Source organism: Coffea arabica, chromosome 5c (assembly GCF_036785885.1).
Source record: "Coffea arabica cultivar ET-39 chromosome 5c, Coffea Arabica ET-39 HiFi, whole genome shotgun sequence".
NCBI lineage: Eukaryota > Viridiplantae > Streptophyta > Magnoliopsida > Gentianales > Rubiaceae > Coffea > Coffea arabica.
Window position 1 is genome coordinate 40,185,005 of NC_092319.1, and position 18,013 is coordinate 40,203,017.

General features: G+C 35.3%; 3 protein-coding genes across 5 annotated transcripts; all 3 read right to left on the reverse strand.

Moving 5' to 3' along the window:
• Positions 1 to 1,301: 1,301 nt before the first annotated feature.
• LOC113690013 (pentatricopeptide repeat-containing protein At1g71460, chloroplastic-like) lies at positions 1,302 to 4,022 on the reverse strand. 2 transcript variants are annotated; one of them, XM_072050898.1, is made up of 2 exons: positions 2,267 to 4,022; positions 1,302 to 1,685 (listed from the first exon to the last, which is right to left on the reverse strand). In XM_072050898.1, the coding sequence occupies exons 1-2, from the start codon at positions 3,962 to 3,964 to the stop codon at positions 1,659 to 1,661; spliced, it is 1,725 nt and encodes a 574-aa protein (XP_071906999.1). In that variant the 5' UTR covers positions 3,965 to 4,022; the 3' UTR covers positions 1,302 to 1,658. The 2 variants fall into 2 exon arrangements, with proteins under 2 accessions (XP_071906999.1, XP_071906998.1); XM_072050897.1 differs by having other exon boundaries at positions 1,771 to 4,022.
• A 1,766-nt stretch (positions 4,023 to 5,788) lies between these two features.
• On the reverse strand, positions 5,789 to 12,199 carry LOC113690580 (peroxisome biogenesis protein 22). Of its 2 annotated transcripts, none has more exons than XM_027208555.2 (8): positions 11,836 to 12,199; positions 8,962 to 9,195; positions 8,807 to 8,854; positions 8,289 to 8,345; positions 8,103 to 8,204; positions 7,510 to 7,575; positions 6,309 to 6,410; positions 5,789 to 6,148 (listed from the first exon to the last, which is right to left on the reverse strand). In XM_027208555.2, the coding sequence occupies exons 1-8, from the start codon at positions 11,926 to 11,928 to the stop codon at positions 6,044 to 6,046; spliced, it is 807 nt and encodes a 268-aa protein (XP_027064356.2). In that variant the 5' UTR covers positions 11,929 to 12,199; the 3' UTR covers positions 5,789 to 6,043. The 2 variants fall into 2 exon arrangements, with proteins under 2 accessions (XP_027064356.2, XP_027064353.2); XM_027208552.2 differs by having other exon boundaries at positions 8,103 to 8,207; positions 11,836 to 12,164.
• Positions 12,200 to 14,813: 2,614 nt separating this feature from the next.
• LOC113690120 (cyclin-U1-1-like) lies at positions 14,814 to 16,899 on the reverse strand. Its single transcript, XM_027207943.2, has 2 exons — positions 16,364 to 16,899; positions 14,814 to 15,195 (listed from the first exon to the last, which is right to left on the reverse strand). Exons 1-2 carry the CDS (start codon positions 16,822 to 16,824, stop codon positions 14,913 to 14,915), a joined length of 744 nt encoding a protein of 247 aa, XP_027063744.1. The 5' UTR covers positions 16,825 to 16,899; the 3' UTR covers positions 14,814 to 14,912.
• Between the last annotated feature and the right edge of the window lie 1,114 nt (positions 16,900 to 18,013).

The following is an 18,013-nucleotide window of genomic DNA, read 5'->3' on the forward strand; positions in this document are numbered from 1 at the left end:
AATTGGACAGCAATGGCAATGCCATTAGTTTGAAAATAATATATCACCATCTAATGTTGCCTTACATTTTTTATGTACATCAAAACCTATGACTTTCCCACCAAAAAAAAAAAAAAAAAAAGCACGGTGTAGTACTGCATCAAGGCTTGGCCTTATTATTAGAATCTGATACTACCAATCCATTGTTTTCGTAATTGCATCAAACTAACCCAAAGACCGCAAAGAAAGACCCATTACTTTGTAGTACAATAACCAAAATGGCTTTCTTAGTTTGTAACTTCAAGAAATCTGAAGAAAAGAAACTGTGCTTACATAACAACCTTAAGTGAGATAAACTGCATTTGACAAAAAACAGGGAGGGATGCTGGTGTGGTTGGCAGTCCAACGTCAACAGGCAATTCAGTCTGGATGAGCATACTTGTTTCAGCATAATTCCAATTCTAGAAGCTCATAAATGATGACAAAGCTTACGATTCCAACTATTCTAACTCTCCTAATAGAGGCAAGAAAGTCCACCAGACTAGATTTATACTTGCTTTCATAAAAGAACACGTCACTACACAAGAAAAGGCAACTATGGAATATCAAAAACAAAAAAAAGGTCTAAATCTCATTAAGAAATTAGCCAGGGTTACCTCAAGCACATGGGTCAGCAAAGCTTAAAACACAACCAGCAAAGCATCATATAAAAAACGAAATCAAGGAAACCCTGGTAATGTAGACTTCATGAAGTTTTGACAAGCTCCAGCTTGAGTAGAGGACCTAGAGGTGTGTGGCATGTCAAATTTGTAGCTGCTTGGGTTTGACATAGCTCAATTGGATCAAGAAAGATGCAGCACCAAAATGCGGTAGGATCAAGTGGGGAAAAGAATAGCACTGATATCTCTTAACTCTAAGCAGGCAAATTTGAGAAAATTCGGACTGCAAAATTAACTGTATCATGCATGTTCACTGATAATTAGCATCAGTGAGAAATGAGTTTCAGATCAGGGCTGATAGAGATGCTTACCAGGATAAGATGAAAATGAACAACAGAAGATAAAATGAATACTGAAGAATTAGCACCTTGAGAGTCTGGGCATAAGTAAATCAACATCTGAAAAGAGACTGAAGTAACTAAAAATGGAAAACGTAATTTTTATCACTTGCCCGCACGTACAAGTCTTTGCACATTTCACTTTTCCAAGTATCAGGAATAGCTAGTTTAGACTTGGGTAGAAATGCAGATATTGATATTGTTTTCTTTCTTAAACAGCTAAGAGAAAAGCAAGATAAAAGCATATAAAGGTCCATACAAGAAGTTCAATAAAATCATACTCAGATTATACATCAGTACATAATTTGCATTGGGAAGTGCAGAGCAAGAATGTCATACAGTATAGGTTGTTACGACTTCAAAGGGCCAAAATATCTTTCAATGTGCCAATGTATGTACAGGATATTGTTTTCTATGATTTACATAATGATGACTGCTTTGTTGAATCCTTGCGCACATGTACAACTCACGTCTTGGACCATGTTTAATACCTGCCTCAATCTTAGTTAGTGAGTAGGATGATCATTGGTCAACTGGTCAGCCATGTCTCCGAGGTGTCGTATCCTCCACTCTAATTGAAATCTAATCCCAGAACCTGAAGTTATAGCTTGCAGTGCAGCTTTCATTTGATACAAGTGAAAGAATCACCCTGAAAAAATATGTGTTTGTGGTATCAGGTCAACCTAACCCCTCTGTGTGAATCTCATAAAATAGAGTAGAGACTTCAGTCCTACCAGTCCATGCATCTGAGACATCCAGCATACATAATAACCATGACTTAGGTGACTGTTTTAGAGTTTACCCAGTCAAGGAAGCTTGCAGTCTTACATACTTCTCAGCCTCTTTGTCACGACCTGAGTGCCTTAGAAGTCCTACAATGCTAGAGTAATTGTCTTCAGATGGCTTAATTTTATATTTCCTAGTCATTAAGGTAAAGTATTGGCAAGCTTCATCAACAAATCCAGCCTTTTTACATATATATAGGACAACTTGTAAAGTGTAGTAATTTGGAGAAAAACCATCTGAAATCATCTGCTTAAAAACATTTATTGCTTCCTGATACTGGCCATTACATTTATAAGCATCAATAAAGGCTGTCCATGTGATCGATCCTTTGACCGGTATTGCGTGAAAAGCCAGTTTTGCCTTATCAACTGCTTGACAAAATCCATACATTTTCACTAACTCTGCAGAGACAAAAGGAATGGACTGAAAATCTCTCTTTAATACCTGTCCATGGATCTCTCTTCCCAGTTTCAAAACTCCCAGTTCACTACAAGCACTCAGCATCCTTGCGGTTGCAACTGAATCTGGCCTGTGCTTTGATAACTGCATTGACCGGAAAACTCCAAACGCTTCGGGTATACATCCACATTGAATACACGAATCAATCATTGCAGTCCATGATATTACGTTCTTATTCTCTAGACTGTTAAATATTCTAGAAGAATATTCCAAGAGGCCACTCTTCGAGTACATCATCATTAGTGATGTAGCAACAGACACGTTAGGCGAAAAGCCATTCTTAATGCTATAACTGTGAATTTCCTTTCCCTGTTTCAATGCCCTCAATTCCCCGCAAACAGGAAGAACTGTGGCAACTGTGACAAAATCAGGCATAAATCCTTCTTCTTGCATCCACATGATTGCTCTCAAAGCCTGCTCAAGCCTCCCATTTGATACATAGCCAGATATCAAAGCAGTCCAAGAAACAGCATTCCTCTCCTTTGAACTGTAGAACACTTTCCTTCCCGAGGCCATATCACCACATTTGCAGTACATATCAACCAAACCGGACTGAATAAACAACTGCTTAGAATACTCCTTTGTCTTAATAATGTAAGCATGAACTTCCTGCCCAAGTTTGCGTGCCCCTACTTCTCCTATGACTGGAAGTATAGTAGTTATAATTACTGAATTGACTTCCACCCCTTCCATACTCATCCACCTTACATACTCCAATGCTTCCCTCTGCAGCCTGTTATGAGCAAATCCTGCGATAATTGCCCCCCAAACAACCACATCCCTCTCTTCTACCTCCTCAAAAACACGTAATGCAAGCTTAACTTTCCCGCACTTTAAGTACATGTCAATCAAACTAGTCCTCAATATGTTACTACTCATCAAACCATTCTTTATCAACAATCCATGAGTCTTCAAACCCTGAAAAAGTGCACATGCCCCTGCGAAACTCTTGATCAAACAAGAGAAACTATACACATTCAACTCCACCCCTGCCTCCCTCATTTCTAAAAAGGTCCCCAAAACTTCCCGATAATTACGTCCACCCATCACCACATTCCCCCTAAGCAATGCATTCCATGGGTACACACTTCGCACGGGCATTTCATCAAACACCTTATTGGCATCCTCAATTGATCCACAAGCCGAATACATATGAACAAGCTTTGTCTGTAAGAACTCATTTCTCTCAAGCCCATTAATCCTTATATGAGTATGCACCAATTTCCCTTCTTTAAGAGCTTTAAGCCGAACACAAGCAGCAATAAGACAAGAAAACGTCGTCGGATTAACCGGGACGCCGTGGTGGTCCATGTAATCCAGTATGGTGAGAGCTTCTTTAAGCTTGTTTTGGTTGGCGAAATTCTGAATATCTCTGTAAACTGCATGTGGGTTCTTGTTCTGGATTGGTAAAGATTCAGGAAATGCATCTTTCTCGGTGAATTTTCGTTGTTTCTGTGGTTTTCTATCCTTCCTGCTGGGGCCTTTTTGAGGTGAAAGTGTCTGAGTTGATTGGACTGAAAATGCTTTGTTTTTATAGAGTTGGATTTTTGGATTTTCAACATTGTTGAGAGGGTTCGAAGGAAGAGAATTAAGATGAAAATGATGTGAAGTTAGAGCTGGTTTGAAGTGGGATTCAAGAGGGAGAGAAGTGAGGTTCCTTTTGCAGCTGATTAAGGCCTCCATTTGGCTGCCAAGATTTGGTGCCTGCAGAGTTCAAAATTCATTTCGGCATTTTATCTCATTGCTTTTCTTTTTTCTAGCTAAATTGCATGCAAATATGAGGGGGAAAAAGTACACACAGTTATAAACGATTATGCAATAATTAATTCTACCATTTGTATTATTATTTGTTTCGTTTCAAAAAGATAAAAACATTTGAAGTATGTTTATTAACAAATTATTTGTGCGTTACTAGTTTCGGAATGCAATAAGCATGTTTATTAACAAATTATTAAGAGTTTAAAGTGGTTGATTAGCAGATTTGACGATTGCAACATGCATAAAAGTGAGTTGCAACTTGTTAGAGGACGATATGAAAATTTCTTGAAACTTTATCATATTTTGCAGATTTGTTCAAAATTTTCAAATTTATTATACCTATTAAATTGCATATCTAATCTATTATTTGTAGTGCATGTTTAACTCGCAATTAGGGCAGCGAGGTAAATCAAATCGTGCTGGACGATTTTCAGCAATTTGCTTTTATCCCAAACAAAAAAAAAAAGTTAAGCATCGGAGCACTGACCCTTGCTTCCACCTTTGTGTTGCAGGTGATATGGGATCTGCTGAAGTGCCATTCACCTCGTGGGAAGCCTTCTCCCTGCACGCACAATCCCCATACTTCCTTTGTTTCAAAATGGAAAGACAAATTTTTTTAATTCTCCAAAATATCACATTCTATATGTTTGTCGAAAGTTCTATTGGAAAGTTCTACATTTTCTTTACAATTTCCTTCGAATCCAAATATAATCCAATTCCCATGGATCTAAAATCCAGTTCCCTTGCAGAATTGCTGATTCAAAGACTTCTCCGTTTGTGAACCTTCCTTCAATCACTGCGGGTCCAAAGGGGATAACCTTCTTAAGCACTCCACCTCTAAGGAAAAAGAAAAAAAGAAAAAAAAACAACATCCTTACCTGCTTACTCCATAGGATTTAGTAAAAGACTTAAACAATCAAATTAAGATGCGATAAAAGGGATTTTTGAATGCATCCAACCTGCTAACATCCTTACCTACAACCCTTCCCTTAGAAATCTTCCAAGAAACGAAGTCCAAATGAAGCTAAGATTAGCATATTACGGCCACAACATTACTTCACCGCGCCCAAAACCAACAGAACATAGAGCGGAAAAGAAAAGGCAATAAACAAAGAATGGAAAAGAAGGGACAATAAACAAAATAGTTTTGCGATTGAATATGTGAAAATGTCGCCCGGAAAACCAATTTTGTGAGGGCATTTCTGCAATGAATAGCAATCCCCATACACTGGGCTTTTAACCGGTTGTGTTAGGTAAAATCCATAGAAAATTTCCACAGCCACCGAAAACCTGATAATTACCTGAAGACCAAGAATGGATAACATTCAACCGAGACTTCTCCATATTTCACAACTTCAAAACTGACGACCATTCTCCCGAACACAACCCCTATAGACTGGACATAACATCAACTTTAAATAGAATAGAAAAAGATGCATTTTTTCTCTTGAAAAATGTTACACCACTCAAAAGTGGTAGCCTTAAAAACAGCAGAGCTTGCAGATGATGGATTGTAGTTTTCCACCAAAAAATTTTTACGTCTTACCTGAGCATACTTTCCAATCACCATTTACCTCACATACAGCAACTCAAATACATCTAATAACTACAATATATTTTGTCTATAAGAACTCCAAAAAGTAGCAATCCAAACGCTTAAGAGTCCAGCCTGCTTCTCCAGCCTCTGGGATAACTTCTTGGGTAACCATCAAATGAGCTCACAGATTCTCAAATTTCGGCACCAGTAGGTTTTGTCAAGGGATATTGGTATTACAAGAACTTCAAGAGTCTAAGGGGGCTAAAATTAAGCCAAAATCTTTTATACAGTCTACACAGTTTTCCCACTCAAAAATAATGAATTAATACAGAGCATTTCTCTTATATGCAAATGAAAGGCTGTTGCTTGTGCTAGGACAATATTAGGTAATTTTGATAGAAACCAAAACAAGAAAAGATACAACTAAGACATGTCAAACAGAAGTTGCAAGTTTTACCCATGGCACATCAAACACATCCAAAGAACTGTTCCAATGATGAAGAGAAGTAGACGTTGGAGGCTGATCTTTCAGGCTTGGTTGGTGAAATTTGAAGTTGATATTTGATGAATCTCTGAAAACATTGTCAAAAGGCACCAAGAAAACTTAATAATCAACACATATGATAAATTAAACTAAAGAAAATTCAGACAAACAAAGATGCGGACAAAATGCCCAATTGCTACTAATAAAGTGGTACTAGGACCATAGTCAAAGGAACTGCAATTTTATACCGCTAATTGAGTAATGATTTCCGGGTTTGTGTCTATGTGCCAGTCTGGTTCCAATTGTCGTACAAAAGATGTCCGTCCATTTTCTGTGCTACAAAACAGAACCTGCACGTTGATTGAATAGGATGAAAGACTTTCGCAGTTATAAAGCAGATTATCTCATATTGGGAATTTGAGAGATTTAATTAACCCCAAAATCAATTAAATGGCAGAATATGGAGCAAAAACAAGACTTCAATACTTGATGTGACTTTCAATTATAAATACACCAGATGCCTTCATAGACTATTGCTCAAGAAAAGCAAATGGTACGATTCTAAAGAAGTTGAATTCAGATCAATTAAGTAAATTTTGATAATCTGCAATTCCAGTTCAAAATTAGAATATGTTTCTCTAGCAAAATGGGGTAGCAATCAGAGTAGCTGAGGCATTGGATTGTTAGATGGCAACAAAGCACTGCATACGTTTGATAATATGCATACATTTGATAATATTTTGTACAGCGCAAACCTTGAAGAGAAAATAATTTAGTGAGAAAAGTGTTCCTTCTTCCTGCTTTTGTAGTTTCTATCCAAGCACAAAACCAATATTTTTTATTCCCTTTTCCTGAAAATACTTTTATATTGATTATATACTTGAGTAAAATAGTTTCTATATTTCAACTCAAAGTCACCTGGAGGATAAAGTCTTGTTTTAACTTGTTTCAACTTGAACTCAAAATAAACTATTTTTCCTAACAGCTTCATTGACAAAACCGGTTATGGCAGCTTGTTCACCAAAGATGTGTAAGCTTTAATTACTGTAGTTATTGGACAAGAATCGTCACGTGTAAATTCCCATTCTACTAGCAGCAACGGAAATATCATATTTGTTGTAATTTCAATGTCAAGTCAATTACTGAAAGTTAGTAGACAATATTTAAGATTTCCGGCAGGCATTTCCATAAATTTGCTCCCCTCATATCTTCTCCAATACTTCCTAGAAGCATCCACATATATAAGATGTCATACAAAGCATAATCAACATTATGATAGTAAGGTAAGAGCTGTGCAATCAACCTTCCAATACTAAGGTAAAAGCTTTTCCACAAAAAAAAGGAAAAAAGAATAAAGAACTAAAGAAGGTAACGTCTCCATGTACAGAAGAATGTTGCCTTAGACATCATCAAAAGGATAGCCGGTTTACAGTATGGAATCAGTATTACCTTGTCCTTGACCAAACCACCAGACGTAAAAACACCAGCATCTTCCAGAGCAAGCAGAGCCTTTTTCTGCAGATATTTGTTCATCCCATTAATTAAAAAAAAAAAAAAAAAATCCTCCCAAGCGCGTAGGCCCCAAAAAAAAAAACACCAATAACAAAAAATTAAAAGAATGTTCTTCAAGAACATCATGTGAAAATGACATACTCTAAGCTGCCATAGCAACTTCCACAACAATCAGACTAACCATCTTACACAAGCAAATAACAAATGCAGGCCAACAAGTACTTGTAGATGCACCAAGTTGGTACAGTCCCCATAAATTATCTCAATCATCCCAAAGCCAGATGTCAAACAGCTTCAGGAAGGGCTAATACTAGTCTAAACATGAAACTCTTAAGAAAGCTATCAAGAAACATTTTAAAATTTTGAAAACAAACCAGAAAATCTTCTTGCAGAAATGTCTTTAAACAACTAACACATCTATGTGAAAGAAAAATATTCAATGGCCTGGAAGACCCAGCAAAACTGCTAGTTTACATAAATGACAGTAGAAAAAATTAAGTAAATAAAAAAAGAAGTGAAATTGTACTTACTTCACTCTCATCATCTAATACTCTTTCCATTAGATAAAGATCACAGAATTTCGTTATCTCAAGCAACAATTCCAGTACTGAGGATCTAACGGTAGCTTGTTTCTGCTAATAAGAAAGTAAGACAAGATGTCAGATATATAAGAGATTGCTCATTCACTCAAAAAGGTCACTGCTGAAAGTATTAACCTGAAGCTCCTCTGGGGAAGTTTCCTCAAGGATTACACCAAACAACCTACATGTCACCTACAGATGACAGTAATGAAGACGTGAGATGTAAAATAATTGAATTACAACAGCAAATCTAGAGATAGTACTAATACAGGTTTTGCCACAAAAATCAAGGACCGAAGAGGCATAAGACCTTCATTTACAGCAGCTATATGTCACCTTTACCATTTTTAAGGGCATCAACATAATATATGTGACAACTCATCAATCTTTAAAACCAGAATAAAATGTCTACTCCCATCATCAAAAACTTGTCAATTATGCTCCATCCCACGAACAAAATAATGAAAATTCTAGCTGTTCCTCTTTCCAAAAGTCACCACAGCATTGTCTATTCTTGCCAGCAATGGAAGTTACAAGTGCACCATAATTTCAACTCAATTCATTGAACACGCATGTCACTTACCAGGAGCCTCAGAACATAAAAAATGAGATTTGACTCGACTGGGTTACACTGAAGGATACCACAATCATACCTTTCTCCCTTCACTTAATCTCTGTCTCACTATTTGGCCTAGAGTTGGCTGCAGTTGAAAGAGGAAGAAAGTAAAAGATTATTTAAGGTCAAACCAATTTTCACATACAAGCAACAATAGAGTTCTTGGACAAAAAAAAATTAACTTTCTCCCACCTTTACAGGCTGAAAGAATTCATCAATTACATTTTGCGCTGTAGAATCTTCTGAAGAGGCAGCAACAACTGGCAGTGCTGAATCTGCATTTGCATTACTTACACCAGAACTACTAGGTGCAGTAGCTTGCCGTTTAGGTGACCTTCTTTGGGGTCCACTAGGAGATCTCATTATTCTCCATGTAAATACAATTGCAAAAGCAAGCCCAGCCAAAGCTCCAACTGATCGTGAATCCTGGATTATTAATCCAGTAAAGAAACAAACTATAGTTACATTCATCTACCAAACTAAAGAAGGTTAAGGTAATTTAAATTGAACAAAATTTAGCCTCAGGTGAATTGACATAATCTCCGATCAGTAAACTAGAAAGATCATTTATTGTTTTGGCTGCACAGACATATAGGCATGTGCAGATATGAGTTTATCTGTGTTGGGTCGGTGTGTGCCTCTGTCTGTGTGTGCTTGTAAGAGGACAGCGACATATATATATATATATATATATATATGTATGAATGTATATGTGTGTAAATATATGCATGCATGTACGTATGTGTATGTATGTATGTATATGTGTGTACATATATATGTATGTATGTATGTATGTACGTATATATATATAGAGAGAGAGAGAGAGTATATGTGTATATATATGTATATGTGTGTGTGTATAGAGAGAGAGAGAGAGAGAGAGATGGATAAGGGAGAATAAAACACTCCTGCAGCTTTTTTGTGGTCAGAAATTATAATCCAAATGCAAAGAAAAATTGTCTGATTAACCAACACTTTTTCTGTATTAATGGTACAATCAAGAAGGAAAAAAGGTTACCAAAGGCTATATAATTTGACACCAGAATGAGCACCCATTACGCAAAGTGATCAGTCACTAAGAACATACAACAACACTTTTATATGGAGGTTACAGCAATTCTCTGGCACTTTTTGATGACAATTCCACAATCCAACAGGTTTCTAAGGTTCAGGCTATTGCAACACCTGAAGTCAATGGCCAATTTCAATTTCCATTCGTTCAATGCCCAGTTTTAAGACACTTGCAAAGTACAAACCAAAAAAAAAGTAAATAAACCCAGCTGTCCAGAGGTTCCTCTTAATGTAAACCTGATACTTCTTAGAGCCCAACTTATTGACCATATATTGGTCCGGCAATTTCCATAATAGTCCATAAAGTATGGAGTCTCTCTCTAGTTCCTTAATTACTAGAACTCATACAAGGAAAGTACTTCATAGCTGACCAAGAATGCATGAGTAGCAAACCTAAAGCTATATAAATTCCACGCGTCTTGACATACTTCTGCATAAGGATTGATGGGACAAATTTAAATTTTTTAATCAGGGAGTAACTCACAAAGTCTGTTTTCCTACAAGGAATAATGGGAATTCAAAACAATGAGCAGAAGGATGCCGCCCTAGCACATCAGTTACTTCTTCTGCCCAAAGCTGGAGCATCAACTGCAGCTCGGGAAAATCACATCATTGTAACATGGGTTATTACAAATAGTTTTTGACATTCTACTTTCATCATTACAAAATAGTCAAGAAGAGAGAACTCAGCCACTTCACGTTGAGACACACAACATTTAGTGATAAAGATGAGAAATGTACATTACACAACAACATCCTCCTGAAGACAAAAAATGTTGTAATTCAGGTACTCCTGGAAAGTTCTACAAACTTCTTTTTTACACTCATGGAAAGTCATTTTTGACATTTTTGGTGTAGAAGGTAGCAATCAAGTTTCAACTACGAAATTCAAACTTCAAAACTATACCCTACTCATCGAGTCAGTTTTCTTCCTTATAAATCTGTCCCAATAAAATAACAGCTAGTTTCCCTAATCAACTCTGCAGACCCCACTATATTTTCCTCAAAAAGCTAACACAAAGCAATGCCGTCAACAGCAATCAACATGGCCTCTGCTCCAACATAAATACAACAATAGCCATAAATCAAACTCTTTCCCGATCTAATTCACACCAATTTCCTAACAGCCACCTGACTCAAAAATTAGGTGACTGCAACAAATGCATGTGCAACTTACTAAAACCTATCGCTTAATTCCTATGATACCACACAAAAGCTAACCCACCCGCTTCTCACTTTGGTGAATTAGCAATAATTTTTCTATGGACTTCAGAAATCTCCCACCCTGTCTCGACTCAAAACTTAGGAAAATACAACAAATGCTTGTGCAACTTACTATATCCAAAACCTAATTCCTAAGATAGGAGACAAAAGCTAAACCCCCATTTTCATAAATGGCTGAGAAGGGTTTTGACAGTTAGGCTGCGTTTGATAAAACTGGAGTCTGAAAATTGAAATCTAAAATCTAAAATTTGAAGTCTAAATATATGAAGTTACTAAATTGTTAAGTATTAAAATGTTAATATTTGAGCATATTTTGTATTAAGAGACAAGTGAATAAGTTATCACTTATTTTTTAGAGTAAGCCTTGCTTAGGAATCAGCAACTTTTTGGAGTCAGTTTAATGTAGTGTTTCTGGTTAAACCTAATCTTTCAATAATCACAAAATTCAGAACTACAACATAAAAGATACAATTTTTTAGGTTTCTTTCTTGACAAATATACTCATCCAAAACTAAAGGACGCTCTCTCGTCTTTGAAATGAAACCCAATCACCAATTAAAACTAATTTTACTAAATTTATGGAACAACAAAATAATTCAAGGTCAAAACAGAACAAATGGTCGGATTCATATCAACAAAGGACAAACTCAACCATAAATAACTACTACTTAGATCAATAACGTTTCAAATTAGCTAAAATAAACAAAAAACTGGGGTAAAAAAATAAAAAAAAAAAAAAAAACGAATGACAACAATAGAGTGAGAAGATACCAGTCTTTGAAAAAGATTGGAAATCTTAAAAGTCAGAAAAGCCCCAAATCGCTTGACGAGCTGAAGAAATTCCTCCTTGGAGTTATCCGCCATGGTCCAGCTCCCTCGATACTGCTCTCCTCTGTTTTTCTTTTTTGTTGCTTTTACCCCTAGCTCGACAAGTATACGTCGCCAATTGAAGCTTTCCTCTTCTACCTTATATAGTTATGAAATAAAAAAACATATCATTTGTTCTGGTTTCACGGGTTAAGATCTTCGCCGTCGTCGAGGAAGATGGAGGAGGAAAAAAGCTGATCGAAGAGAGAGAAAAGCGAGGCAGCAATAGAATATTACTATTTTATTGTTATCTCGCGGGGGAGACTGCGGGGTCTGGTTTAGCGCAAAGAGGTAATAGAGGGAATTAATGTCGCGCAAAAAGCGGGTTTTTTGGCACTTGGACGACACGCTAAGAGACGGTTAGAAATTAGTAGTGGTACGCTACACCTTAGGTTTAATTAAAAAATGCGTCCTTGGAAGTATGTAAATCTCACCCTTGGTCTAATTATTTTGTCAATTAAAAGCAATAATCGACAAAATGACCATGGTGTGAAGATTAGTTAGTTTAATGGCTAATTTGTTACGAAAAATTGTTTAATAATCAAAAGTTAACACGAGAAATAGTTTACTGGCCGTTAAGGTTTTTTACCCTATTTTTTTTCTTTAGGAGAGTTATCAAACTCAGCTTGATCTTCACTTGATTAGCATGTTTAAAAGAACTTAGAGCTTATTAGAGCTCGAACTGATAAAATGGCGCTTGTGTGTGCTCTAAAAATGAACATGCCAAACTTGAAAATAAATTTAAATTTATTTTAAAAAAATTTGAATTTTAAAGTGTTCGATTTGATTAGACCTATTTAGAACCGTACTTTCCATGTAAATTGATCAATCTTCACTTTTTCATTTTTCTCCAATGTGACAAATCTACCTACCAAACCACAATTTGAGCTCAACTTTGTCATTTTATTTGGGAATAATTTCACATACCTCCCCTGAGGTTTCTGACACTTGCACTGGCAACCCCCAAGGTTTTAAAAATTTCACTGACCTCCCGTAGCAGAGATTTAGAGCACTTTGCTTATATCATGATAGCTGAAATTACCACTTTGTCCAATTAAATTGGGACTAATAACCAATGTAAAATTGGGGAAAAAATGCATCAAAATTAGTTAATTACATTTAACTAGAATAACATAAATTTGATGTCTAATTAAGCTAATTAAAACTCCATTACAGAACGGTGTCAATTGAGGAAGAAATTTGGTGCCATTTTTGTGACTGGTATGACTTGACAAAGATGATTAAACAAATTTCTAATATTGTAGCCATGTAACTAGAAGGGAAGAAATAGAGAAGAAAAAGACAAAGGAAAAAGAAGAAGAAAATGGAGACAAAGTGAAGATGCTATTCATTTATTAGGAGCAAAGGTGATTTAAAGCAAAAATCAAGGTATAAATTTCCTTTTCATCTTAGCCTACTATTACAAAGTGTTCTTGTGAATTGGTTTCAAGAAAACTAGTATATTATCTACAATACATTATGAACTGCTTTGCTTGATCAGTAGATTTTTTAGTTGGTAATAAAACTAAATTCTTATTCTTCATCTATTCTGTTGTTATATGTAAATTTATACCACGAGAAAGGGATAATAGAAAGATATTAAGAGTTGAAATAAATATTGGTGTTTTGTTTTAAATCTTATATTAAGTAAAAGTTGTATTTTGTTGTTGCAATATGAGGGTGAATTCTATGATTCTCCCCTATGGTTTGAAGAGGCAATAATTTCTACTAAATGTTTTCACTATGAACTCTAAATGCAGCCTAAAACAATAACTTTATATGCACCCAAACCCTTGCTGCTCATAATCATAATCTTGAGGGTATAGATGCAATTGTGATGTTTGTATACACTTCCAGCTGAATAAAAAATCTGGCAGTTAAAACTTGCAGGTAGCCGTTGCTGTGACTGTTAAAACATTGCTTATGTTTCTATATGATGTTTGAAAGTTTTTGAATTATATTGACACTCCCTCAACTTTACTAATCATTTCAACCTTTTAATAACTTGCAATCTTCTACTAATACATGGACCAAGAGGGCATTCATGGAATAAAAATCTCATCTTACTCATGAAAATAATATTTTAATCATATTTGGACTAAATTGTTACTAAAATCTCAAAAGCAAGGGTGGTTAGTGAAATTTTTAAAACCTTGGGGGGTGTCAGTGCAAGTGTCAGAAACCTCAGGGGAGGTTTGTGAAATTATCCCTTTTATTTGCACAAAAGTAACATATATGACCTTAATAAGTTTGATCCCATATGTATAGAATGCCCTATCAACAAATTATTTGTTGAAATTGAAGACGTTTATCCTTTACTGGCAATGTGGCAGTAAGTGCACCTCAATGATAAAAACCAATTTAATTTTGTTTTACCAGCTTGATTGTACTATCATGCATGTTAGTAATTATTGAAAATTCTAGGGTGCTGACTGAACCAATGGGACAATTTTTCCCTTGGTGGGTTAAGGGGAGAGAGGATGAGCGAGAAACATGGCTTTTTGTTTCCTTTTGAGAGGGCATTTTGTCATTAACCCGACAACTTTAACAAGAGCTGTTGGGTATAGGATCGATTTAGTGAAATACTAGTCCAATTAGCTTTGGCTTAGACAGAGAGGATTTTCCTGTTGGGATGTGTGGTTCAACCTGTTTCCAACAGAAACTGTATCAAAATTACAAGGGAAATTCTGCAATTGTGACAGTTTTCTGTCTCAGGAAAGTCACAGCATTTTCTAAGTTTTATCAACCTTATTCCACTAGGTAGCATGACTAAGGAAGCAAAGAAGACTCGGATATCATGCTAGAGAAGCCTAAAATGACATTTTCCTACCATGAAACTAGCTGCAGTAACCTCAGAAAAGAACCGGTCATATTCTCAATACTTGCGTCAGAAAACATGCAATATATACCATTTAAGGATAAACAAAATGAATTTGAAGGAAGAAAATAATTACAATCTGACGTTAATTTAGTCCTCTAATCTATTCATGAGATGAAGAACTCTGAGCGTGATCCTCAATTGATATCTCAGTAGCATCAGGTGTAGAATTGGTAATGGCTGGCCTAGCCATGTTGTTGTAGTAGTAGTCTATTGCTGCCTCATTTCGCAGCATTTCCTTCTCCAAGTGTTGGCAGTAGATCTCGAACACTTGTGAGCTTATTGTAACCCCAAAATCTAGCAGGAAAAGCAGCTCTAATTCAAGCCTGTTCAACTCTGCATTGGTCACCCCTCCAACTCTTGCATAGATTGCATTGTTGTAGTGCCTATTATTTCAAAATCAACCATCACTAGATTAGACGTTTATGTGTGTGTGTTTGTAGGAAAAGCAGAAAGCATTCCCTTTCACTAGATCAAACTTTTCAAGTCCATATCCGATAGGAAAAGAGCTAAAAGGACTAGAGAGGTTACAAAATGAAACTTCATGTTTTAGTTTCCGTTTAGTCCCAAATGTGATTAAAAGAAGAAGCCATTTGGATTGGCTATTTTTTCAAAAACAAGTTTTTCAAATACAATGATACAGTAATACACAATAACTCAAAAAACATCTCATTCATATAATATATCAAATATTTCAAAAAAAATTTACTGCTCCAGTAAAATTATTCAAAAACACCCTAAAAAACAGTTAATCTAAACCGATATATTTTGATGTACTCTGGTGCTTCATTTGTAGGACATTTTGCAGGTGACATCAGTATATAATGCTAAAACGAAAAAAAATTTGAAGGGGCCCTTAAAAGAAAAAGTAAAACCATTCTCAGATATAAGGAAAGCAAACTAGGATTTTCATCCAAAATCTAAAAAAAAAAAAAAGAAAGAAAAACCACAATTAATGAAAGATGAGTCTCTAAACATGTATTGTCATCCTCTGTAGCTAGCTTGGGTACCTAAGGGAATTAAAAATTTTACAAATTACAGCATATTGATACCCAAAGAAAAAGAAAAGGATAGTTACCAAGGATGGTAAAAAAAGTAACTCCCATAAATTACTAGATACATTTGAGTTCATTTTTATCTTACAATGACAGTAACAATTCATAATTGCACGTGAAAAAGCAACATAAGTACTTAGGAGTGCCTCTATAAACAAAATCTTGTATTTGAACCGTCTTTGAATACATTCTACTGTCATAGGTTTTTTACTTTTCATCTAACAATAAAACTGTTAAGTAATATACCAATCTGTCCTATAAGGATAATCTTACATGAATGGGGAAACAAATAAATTTGAAATTTAAATAATGAATATGTGCCATGCATTCATTCCTACTAGTAGAAAATTTTTTACATTGACAAAGTATAAAAGATTAATTCCTAATTAATTGGACCCCAGAAGTGATTACCCAAGAAAAAAAAAAAAGAAGAAACACGATTCATAGAGGAAAAAGAAAACCTAAATATTCCACCAATTATGAACAAAAAAGGACTTACACATCATCCAGCATCTTAGAAGCAACCATGACACAAGTGACCAGCAGCCTATGCACGTTGAGGGAAACCACAAGCGAGTCTGGATATTTATGAACCAACCTGTCAATATACACATACCCCACCACAAAACATGATGGGCTACAATTTGTGTACTTGTAGATCCTCTCCATATATTTTCCAATACTAATGCTTGGAGCTCTAACCCCATCAAAGCCCTTCAAGCTCTTCCCTGCTAGCTGATAACTAGCAGTCTCATTTATCCACTTCTGCTGGCTTTGGTTTTGGCTGCCTAGCTGCACCAGCTGGTCATTTCTGGCCACTAGCTTTTCTAGTACGTGGGACAAGATTGTTAGCACTCTTGGCAACGTTGGCTCATCTTGGCTTGGCTCCGGCACTGGCCGGCTGATGTGGTTGTGGTGGTGAAGAATCTGGTGGCTGTTGGCGCTGCTGCCGGATAACATCTACACCATTGTGGGGTGTTAGATTCTTTGGAAGATGAAGTTATGAATACTACAATACATTGGTCTGATTTTTTCGCTGGTTGTGACTGGTCAGAGCTGTCTGAGTGCGTTATCCAGTTTCGATGACATCTAAGCAATGGTAGTATGACACGTAATTTTGGCATTTTTTTGGTCGTAGGAGAACAAGGATTGAAGGGGGAGAATTTTGATAAGAATCTACAAGGAAAAAAAAAATAGAAATTGAAAGTATGGATGCTTATTCTTGGGACCAGTCTTTTGGTGTGGTCAATTTAATTTTATCCTATTGTCCATTAATTGTGTTACTAGGCTTGGTGCCCCGCGGGTTCCGCGGGGTGCCCATTATTAACTGTCTTAGGCTAATGTAAGATTTATTTTATAACATAAATTTAGTGTATTTTATATGATAATAGAGTTGGAATAGTGGATAGAGAAGTGATATATTGGATTGATTTATTTATAAATAGATATAGTAAAATTGATATGATTTGTATTGTGTTTTTTAAAATTAATATGATCTAAAGATTTGATGGATAATATTGATTTCAAAAAAAAATTTTAATTTTAATTTAGTGATAAGTAAATATTATTTAAATTAATGGAATATATATTAAATTTTTAAAGTTCATAGGATGAAAAATTAGGTGGAGAATTACATTGAGAGTATTATAATTTATTGTACTTTGGGCATAGGTAGTTTATGTATTTAGGATGATGATATTTTCATAATTTGGATAGCTAGGATGAAAAGTATGCATTGTTGCAATGGAAAAGTCTATGGAAAGGATATAAAAGAATAGAAAGTTTGTTAAAAAATAAATGGATAATAGATATTTTTTTGGCCAAATTTGATATAATTTGGGTGTTGCGTGATGAGATAAATTAAAAATTTGGAATAATTTGATACTATATCTTGGTAAAATATGTGTTTATTCATTAAGTAGGTTTTTTCGATAGGTAAAAATGATATTGATTTAGTTATGAATGAATGTGATTGAAATATATGGAAGCTGTATTTTTTTAATTAATAGAATCTGAATAGGTAAAGGATAATATTAATTTTGAGAGCTAAGAGATTTTATATTAATAGTTTAGTAATAAATGCATATTATTGAAAGTAAGGCAATGTGTATAAATTTTTTTTATAAGAAATAGAAATGATTGCACATGA